This window comes from Lethenteron reissneri, chromosome 62 (assembly GCF_015708825.2).
Source record: "Lethenteron reissneri isolate LAM-NWPU_2019-01 chromosome 62, ASM1570882v1, whole genome shotgun sequence".
NCBI lineage: Eukaryota > Metazoa > Chordata > Hyperoartia > Petromyzontiformes > Petromyzontidae > Lethenteron > Lethenteron reissneri.
The window spans coordinates 6061132-6070304 of NC_083840.1; the positions used below are offsets into that span (position 1 = coordinate 6061132).

The window sequence follows — 9173 nt, forward strand, 5'->3', positions numbered from 1 at the left end:
GACGTTGCGAAATGAGTGACAAACAGTTACTCACCAGTGACTCACGGCCTACCCGTACCTGGCCGCACCAGGGTCGCAAACGGGTACCCGGCCGGGTACGGGTAGCCGGGTATCGGGTAGGGTACGGGTATCGGCTACCCGGTTGCGACCTCTGCTCCGCTGTTGCAGGTGGCTGCCTGTAACCCAGCGATGTGGAGGCAGCAGCAGCGGCGAGGGTTGGTGTCTCACACGCAAGACATTGTTGCCAAGTGGCTGAGGCGGGTTGGTTGGTCGCGTGGTTATTTTATTCAAAACGACTTTTACAAACATCTCGGCGCCGCTCGGAAACCCCCCCCCCCCCCCCCCCAAACAAGACACGAGGAAGAACGGGTCGGAGAACGTCCACAAGTCCATCGCCAGGGGGACGCCAAGAGCTGCCCACCGCGCACCTGGGCAGGCCGGACCGCCTTTGTCTCCACAGTAGCGACGCTGACACACTGAACCAGATGCTCATTTAAGGCTGAGTTGACCCGGGGGGAGATGGCTCGGTTTTCGACAGTCGTCACTGTTCTCCGTGAATCGAACTGGGGGATGGCTTCACCACCGTATAGCCTACACAGACTGCGGGGGCAAGTGCTGTTAGCGAGCACCTATTAAGGCAGGCACAGCACACGAGGGGGTGGGTGGCCAGCACCACGCCCGGCCACCGTTGTCTCCCCAGTGGCGATGTTTACAATAACACCGCACCAGCTACTCATTTAAGGCTGAGTCGACCTAGGGGAAAGCCCAGGACCGGTTAGAATATTCGGCACTGTGTTTTTTGGTCGTGAGCGGAAATCTTCTCACTCGGGTCGCCGGGTTCGTGGTGCGGTGCGTTAACCACAGCGCCACCGCTCCCCTCGAGACTCACACAGACACAGACAGATACACAGACAAAGATCCCCCATGTAGCCTGGACAGACTGTAAGAGCAAGTGCTGTTAGCGAGCACCTATAAAGGCTGGGACGGTACACAAGGGGGTGGGGGGGGGCAGCGCCAAGCCCGACCGCCTTTGTCTCCCCCAGGGGCGATGTTTTACCCACTGCACCAGGTACTCATTCGAGGCTGAGTCAACCTAGGGGAGGCCCAGAACCGGTTCAGGTAATCGTCACTGGTGTTGGGCGTGAACGGGAATCGAACTCGGGGCGCCGGATTCGTAGCGCAGCGTCACGCTAACCGCTACACCACCGCTCCCCACACACACACAGACACACAGAGACACACAGACACACACACACACACACAGACACACACACACAGAGACGGACACAAACACACAGAAACAGACACACACACAGACACACACAGACACACACACACAGACAGACACACAGACGCACACACACACACAGAGACGGACACACACACAGACAGACACACAGACGCACACACACAGACACACACACACAGACACAAACACACAGACACACACAGTGACACACAAACACACACACAGACACACACACAGACACACAGAGACAGACGCACACACAGACACACACACAGTGACACACAAACACACACACAGAGACACACACACAGACACACACAGAGACACACACACACACAGACGCACACACACACAGACACACACACACACAGACACACACACAGACAGACACACATACACACACAGACGCACACACACACAGACAGACGCACGCACGGGGACACGGAAGGCAGAGCGAGCGGTCTCATCCCGGGACGGGGGAAGCGTTCGGCCGTGCGCGCTACACCGGGAAAACGAAGGATAAATTATGTTAATGTACAGGACAACCAAAGGTCGAGGAATCCGCCGCATAATGAGTGATAAATTATGTTAATGTTCAGAGTAAGTGGTTCTCCTTCAATGGCCCATGCAAGTGGACATCACAGAACTACCTCTGAGACCCATTCTCCTTCAAGTGGCTCCCTGGTCCACTCAGAACTGAACCCGTGGAAATCTGTTATACATGGTTAATAACATGTTTCCAATGATTACACAGTTTCTACCCATCATCACGGTTGAAGCCATGTCTGTGTTTGTATATCTGTATGGCTTCGTCTACAAACCTCTGATGGTAGCCAGAGGGTTTGCAGAGCACCTTGGTCTCGGAAAAGACAATATCATGAGAGCCCACAGCGTTGTGGCAATGATCGGCAACGGCGGAAGACTCAATTTTGCCGTGTTTCAGATCTGACTTGTGCTCGCGGACACGATCAGAGACATGACAGTTTCGTTTCCCCAATGTAAGTCACCACAGCTGCAACTAAGTTTGTAGACTCCAGGGTATTGCAAGTCAGGGATGACATCTTCACAGATGGGATTAGATCACGGATTTTATGTGCTGTACTGAATCGGACTTGGATCTTATGTTTGTTTATTAATTTTATTATTTATTTTAATATTTTCACCTACGTGACTTTACCGAAAAAACCCAAGAGTATGAATCTTTGCAGTCGCGAAAGCTTCAAATCTAGAATGTTGGTGGTGGTGTTGGTGGTGGTAGCGGTGTAGATGCTGTTGTTGATGGGGGTGATTCTAATTGATGGTTGGAGTGGCGATGGTGGTGGTTCTGATGGTGGGAGATTTGATAAGTGGTTGCGGTGGTAGCGGTGGTCGTGGTGGTTGTGGTTCACCCGGCGGTGAGGCGGAAGCCATGCCGGAAGCGGTTGTGGTGGTTAACTTGGTTGTGGTTGTTGTGGTTGTTGTTGCTGTGGTTGTTGTGGTTGTTGTTGCTGTGGTTGTTGCGGTTCACCCGGCGGTGAGGCTGAAGCTGAGCCGGAAGCGGCGGTGGTGGTGGCGGTTGGGTTGGTGGTGGTTGACTTGGTTGTGGTTGTTGTGGTTGTTGTTGCTGTTGTTGTGGTTGGGTTGGTGGTGGTTGAGTTGGTTGTGGTGGTTGTGGTTGTGGTTGTCGTGGTTGTTGCGGTTCACCCGGCGGTGAGGCTGAAGCCGCACTGGAAGCGGCTCCGGCGGTGGCTCAGGAAGGCTCCGAGCGCCAGCGTGAGCGGTAGCGGCCGCAGTCGCCTCTCCAGCACCGCACCAACCACCCAGTTGCTGTCGGCACACGCTGGCGCAACCACCACCACAACCACCACAACCACCACAACCACACAGTTACTGTCAGCACACGCTGGTACAACCACCACAACCACCACAACCACCACCACCACACAGTTAGTGTCGGCACACGCTGGCACAACCACCACAACCACCACAACCACCACAACCACCACCACCACACAGTTAGTGTCGGCACACGCTGGTACAACCACCACAACCACCACAACAACCACCACCACACAGTTAGTGTCGGCACACGCTGGCACAACCACCACAACCACCACAACCACCACCACCACACAGTTAGTGTCGGCACATGCTGGCACAACCACCACAACCACCACAACAACCACCACCACACAGTTAGTGTCGGCACACGCTGGTACAACCACCACAACCACCACCACAACCACAACCACCACAACCACCACCACCACCACCCCCCCCACCGGGTTGGTGAGTGAGCGAGTGAGCTGGTGAGCGAGCTGGTGAGTGAGCGAGCTGGTGAGTGAGTGAGTGAGTGAGCGAGCTGGTGAGCGAGCTGGTGAGTGAGCTGGTGAGCGAGCTGGTGAGTGAGCGAGCTGGTGAGCGAGGGAGTGAGTGAGTGAGCTGGTGAGCGAGCTGGTGAGCGAGTGAGTGAGTGAGCTGGTGAGCGAGCTGGTGAGTGAGCGAGCTGGTGAGCGAGTGAGTGAGTGAGCTGGTGAGCGAGCTGGTGAGTGAGCGAGCTGGTGAGCGAGCTGGTGAGCGAGCTAGTGAGCGAGTGAGTGAGTGAGTGAGCTGGTGAGCGAGCTGGTGAGCGAGCTGGTGAGCGAGCTGGTGAGCGAGCTGGTGAGTGAGCTGGTGAGCGAGCTAGTGAGTGAGCGAGTGAGTGAGTGAGCGAGTGAGTGAGCGAGCTAGTGAGTGAGTGAGCGAGCTGGTGAGCGAGTGAGTGAGTGAGCTGGTGAGCGAGCTGGTGAGCGAGCTGGTGAGCTGGTGAGTGAGCTGGTGAGTGAGCTGGTGAGTGAGCTGGTGAGTGAGTGAGTGAGCACCTCTGAACACGGTGCTGGTCCGTGGCAGCATGAGTTGGTGAGTGAGCGAGCGAGCTGGTGAGCGAGCTGGTGAGCGAGCTAATGAGTGAGTGAGTGAGCGAGTGAGCGAGTGAGTGAGTGAGCGAGCTGGTGAGTGAGCTGGTGAGCGAGTGAGTGAGTGAGTGAGCTGGTGAGTGAGTGAGCTGGTGAGTGAGTGAGCTGGTGAGCGAGCGAGTGAGTGAGCTGGCGAGCTGGTGAGTGAGTGAGCTGGTGAGCGAGCACCTCTGAACACGGTGCTGGTGCGCGGCAGCGTGAGTTGGTGAGTGAGCGAGTGAGTGAGCGAGTGAGCTGGTGAGTGAGTGAGTTGGTGAGTGAGTGAGTGAGTGAGCTGGTGAGCGAGCTGGTGAGCGAGTGAGCTGGTGAGCGAGCGAGTGAGTGAGCTGGTGAGCGAGCTGGTGAGCGAGTGAGTTAGTGAGCGAGTGAGTGAGTGAGCTGGTGAGTGAGTGAGCAAGTGAGTGAGTGAGCTGGTGAGTGAGCTGGTGAGTGAGTGAGCTGGTGTGTGAGTGAGTGAGCTGGTGAGCGAGCTGGTGAGTGAGTGAGCTGGTGAGCGAGCTAGTGAGTGAGTGAGCTGGTGAGCGAGCTAGTGAGTGAGTGCGTGAGTTGGTGAGCGAGCTGGTGAGCGAGCTAGTGAGTGAGTGAGCTGGTGAGCGAGCTGGTGAGCGAGCTGGTGAGCGAGCTGGTGAGCGAGCTGGTGAGCGAGCTGGTGAGCGAGCGAGTGAGTGAGTGAGCGAGTGAGTGAGTGAGCACCTCTGAACACGGTGCTGGTGCGCGGCAGGGTGAGTTGGTAGGCGAACGAGAAGCTGCTCTCGCGCGTCCGCGTGCTCGCCTCGAACTCCACCCCCACCTGCACCTGCGCCCCTCACGCACACGCAGGCAAAGGTCCCCCCCGTAGCCTGCCCGCGCCGCCGGGCCAAGTGCCGTGCGTGGGGCAGGCGGCGCACCGAGGCCCCCGTCGCCGTGGCGACGCGGCGACGTGGCGGGTGCCGTACCTGGCGGTTGGCCCTGTGGTAGTAGCTGGCGTGCGCACCGCCCTGGCCCACGTTCAGCGTCGCCACCCAGTTCTCTCCTACACGCACACGCACACACGCACGCACACACACGCACGCACACACACACGCACACACACAGACACACACACACACGCGCGTACACACACGCGCGTACACACACGCACACGCACACACACACACGTACACACACACACGCACACACACAGACACACACACACACGCGCGTACACACACGCGCGTACACACACGCACACACACACACGTACACACACACACACGCACACACACAGACACACACACACACGCGCGTACACACACGCGCGTACACACACACACACGCACACACACAGACACACACACACACGCGGTGCCCGCCAGAGAGAGACACGCGGGGGACACGCGGTGTGGGTGTGGGTGGGCGTGTGTACGTGAGTGGTGTGCGTGTGGTTCGTGAGTGCGGTGCGTGAGTGCGGTGCGTGTGTGGGTGGTGCGTGTGTGCATGTGTGTGTGTACGTGAGTGGTGCGTGTGTGTACGTGAGTGGTGCGTGTGTGTACGTGAGTGCCGTGTGTACATGTGTACGTGAGTGCCGTGTGTGTGTGTACGTGTGTGTGTGTGTACGTGTGTGTACGTGAGCGGTGTGTGTACGTGTGTGGTGTGTGTACGTGTGTGTACGTGTGTGGTGTGTGTACGTGTGTGTACGTGAGCGGTGTGTGTACGTGAGTGGTGCGTGCGGTGTACATGAGTGGTGTGTGTGTGCGTGTGTGCGTGTACGTGTTTGTGTGTACGTGAGTGGTGTATGTGTGTGTGCGTGTGTGTGTGTGCGGTGCGTGTGTACGTGTGTGTGTGCGTGTGTGTACGTGAGTGGTGCGTGTACCGGTGTAGCGCCCCGCGGCCGTGAGGATGGCCCCGTGGGTGCCGGCGTGCCGGTGCAGCACGAGCTCCCCGCCCAGCGCCAGCCCCCCCCACACGCTCTGCAGGAAGTGCGCCACTGCCACGCCTGCCAACACCCACCACCACCACCAACGTCACCAACGTCACCACCACCGTCACCACCACCACCACCACCACCGTCACCGTCACCACCACAGTCACCGTCACCACCACCGTCACCGTCACCACCACCACCACCACCACCACCGTCACCACCACCGTCACCGTCACCACCACCGTCACCGTCACCACCACCGTCACCGTCACCACCACCACCACCACCGTCACCACCACCGTCACCGTCACCACCACCTTCACCACCACCACCACCACCGTCACCACCACCACCACCACCGTCACCACCACCTTCACCACCACCACCACCACCGTCACCACCACCACCACCACCACCATCACCACCACCACCACCACCACCGTCACCACCAGCGCCACCACCAACGCCACCACCGTCACCACCACCACCACCGTCACCACCAGCGCCACCACCAACGCCACCACCGTCACCACCACCACCACCACTACCGTCACCACCACCACCAGCGCCAGCCCCCCCCACACGCTCTGCAGGAAGTGCGCCACTGCCACGCCTGCCAACACCCACCACCACCACCACCGTCACCACCACCAGCGCCACCACCACCACCACCGTCACCACCACCACCACCGTCACCACCACCACCACCGTCACCACCGTCACCACCACCGTCACCACCACCACCACCGTCACCACCACCATCGTCACTACCGTCACCACCAACGCCACCACCACCAGTAACACCGTCATCAACACCACAAACCACCACCGTCACCACCACCACCACCTGCACCACCACCACCACCAGCCCTACGAACCTGGCAGAGACCCCAATTCGATTCCCGCTCACGGCCACCGACACCGATCACAGCGAATATCTGAACCGGTCCTGGGCCTCCACTAGGTCGACTCAGCCTTAAAGGAGTCCAATGGGGTGGTTTCTAAACATCAGCACTAGGGAGACAAAGGCGGCCGGGCGTGGTGTTGGCCACCTACCCCCTCGTGCGCCATGCTGGCCTCGTGCTCGCAAACAGCACTTGCCACAACAATCTATTAGGGCTACACAGGGGATCTTTGTCTTGTGCGATCGTGTAGCAGCGTGCGAATTCGGCCGATAGATCCAGCGTCAAGCTGATGTGGCTAGCGTAGCGGCTTTGCGGTAGCGGCGGTGCGTTGGCGTCACGACCGGACGTGTTGGGGAGGTTGGGGTGTCCCAGCGTGAGCGTGGCTGTGAAGTCGTCGCCCCTGTACTCCGTGTCCAGCTGCCAATTCACGAAGCGATCTTGCTGGGTCTACGGGGACACACACGGACACACACACGGACACACACACGGGGACACACACGGGGAGACACACGGGGAGACACATGGGGAGACACAGACACACACACGGAGACATTCCGTGAGACACGGGGAGACGCACGGGGAGACACAGACACACACACGGAGACATTCAGTGAGACACGGGGAGACGTATGGGGAGACACAGACACACACACGGAGACATTCAGTGAGACACGGGGAGACACACGGGGAGACACAGAGACACGAGGACACACACAGAGACACGGCGGCATGGGTGAGACACGGGGAGACACATGGGGAGACACAGACACACACACGGAGACATTCAGTGAGACACGGGGAGACGCACGGGGAGACACAGACACACGGAGACATTCCGTGAGACACGGGGAGACGCACGGGGAGACACAGACACACGGAGACATTCCGTGAGACACGGGGAGACGCACGGGGAGACACAGAGACACGTTGGCCAGATTTAGAAGAAACGTAAAAACAAAAACCGGGCTCTAACTTCGCGCACGGCAGGCGACGCCGCCGGACCCTGGCAGGAACCTCCTGGGAGCGAGCCGCGGGGCTCGGCGCGCATGCTCGCACCTGGAAGACGGCCTTGGTGCGGATGTGCTCGGACAGCCGGTGGGAGCACTGCGCGTTGAGGCTCCCTGAACTGTCCACCTCCCCCAGCAGCACCGGGTAGCACTGCAGAGACAAAGGTACCCCCACACCCGTGTAGCCTCAACAGACTGCTGGGGCAAGTGCTGTTAGCGAGCTGCACCTACGAAGGCCGGCACGGCACACGAGGCGGTGGGTGGCCAGCACCACGCCCTGGCCGCCTTTGTCTCCCTAGTGACGATGTTTACTACACGCCGCACCAGGTACTCGTTTGAGGCTGAGTCGACCTAGGGGAGGGCCCAGGACCAGTTCAAATAATCGTCACCGGTGTTGGCCGTGAGCGGGAATCGAACCCGGGTCGCTGGTTTTCGTAGCGCAGCGTAGCGCTAACCGCTACACTACCGCTCCCTACACCTGCACACACTCACACACACAAACTCACACACACCCACATACACACACACCCACACACACCCCCAACCACACACACACACACCCACACCCACCCACACACACCCCCAACCACACACACCCACACACACCCACACACACCCACACACACCCCCAACCACACACACCCACACACACCCCCAACCACACAACCCACATACACACACACACACACCCCCCCATGTCCCCCCCCCACATCTCCCCCCCCACGTCCCCCCCCACACCCCCCCCCGCGGCCGTGGGGGGCTGTGCTCTCCGCTCGCCACCCACCTCGCTGGGCCCCCACTCGGAGCTGCCGACGTAGGTCGTGCTGAACTGGTACCCGGGCAGCCCCAGCGCGCTCATGATCACCGTGTGGCTGGCCTGCAAACAAAGACAAAGGTCCCCCGCGTGGCCTCAGCAGATCATTGGGGGCAAGTGCCAGAGCACGAGGAGGCGGGCGGCCGGCACGACGCCCGGCCGCCTTTGTTTCGCCCGGTGCTGTTGTTCACGTGGCGCGCGACCAAATAAGGCCGAGTCGACCTAGGGGAGGACCAGTTCAAACACCGCTCGCCACTGGCGTTGGCCGTGCGAGCGGGAATGTAACTCGCCTCGACGCCGGGTTCAGGGTGTGGTGCGCTAACCGCTGTGGCATCGCTCCACCCGCACACACGTACGCACGCACGCACGTGCACACACACACA

The 9173-nt window shown here is 59.6% G+C and overlaps 1 protein-coding gene across 1 annotated transcript; it reads right to left on the reverse strand.

The window, feature by feature from the left end:
* Positions 1–348: 348 nt before the first annotated feature.
* On the reverse strand, positions 349–9001 carry LOC133358532 (mitochondrial import receptor subunit TOM40B-like). The gene is made up of 7 exons (XM_061576894.1): positions 8761–9001; positions 8026–8127; positions 7311–7416; positions 6014–6136; positions 5118–5194; positions 4876–4978; positions 349–3068 (listed from the first exon to the last, which is right to left on the reverse strand). The coding sequence occupies exons 1-7, from the start codon at positions 8833–8835 to the stop codon at positions 2929–2931; spliced, it is 726 nt and encodes a 241-aa protein (XP_061432878.1). The 5' UTR covers positions 8836–9001; the 3' UTR covers positions 349–2928.
* Positions 9002–9173: the final 172 nt, after the last annotated feature.

What these genes read in the sequence shown, in the direction of transcription:
- LOC133358532 (XM_061576894.1), bottom strand. Translation starts at nt 8,835, where the DNA reads ATGAGCGCGCTGGGGCTGCCCGGGTACCAGTTCAGCACGACCTACGTC. An exon ending in ACCACAGGGCCAACCGCCAG is followed by an intron (nt 4,979 to 5,117) that starts GTACGGCACCCG and finishes TGAGGGGCGCAG; the next exon opens with GTGCAGGTGGGGGTGGAGTT. An exon ending in CACCAGCACCGTGTTCAGAG is followed by an intron (nt 3,069 to 4,875) that starts GTGCTCACTCAC and finishes TGGTTGCGCCAG; the next exon opens with CGTGTGCCGACAGCAACTGG.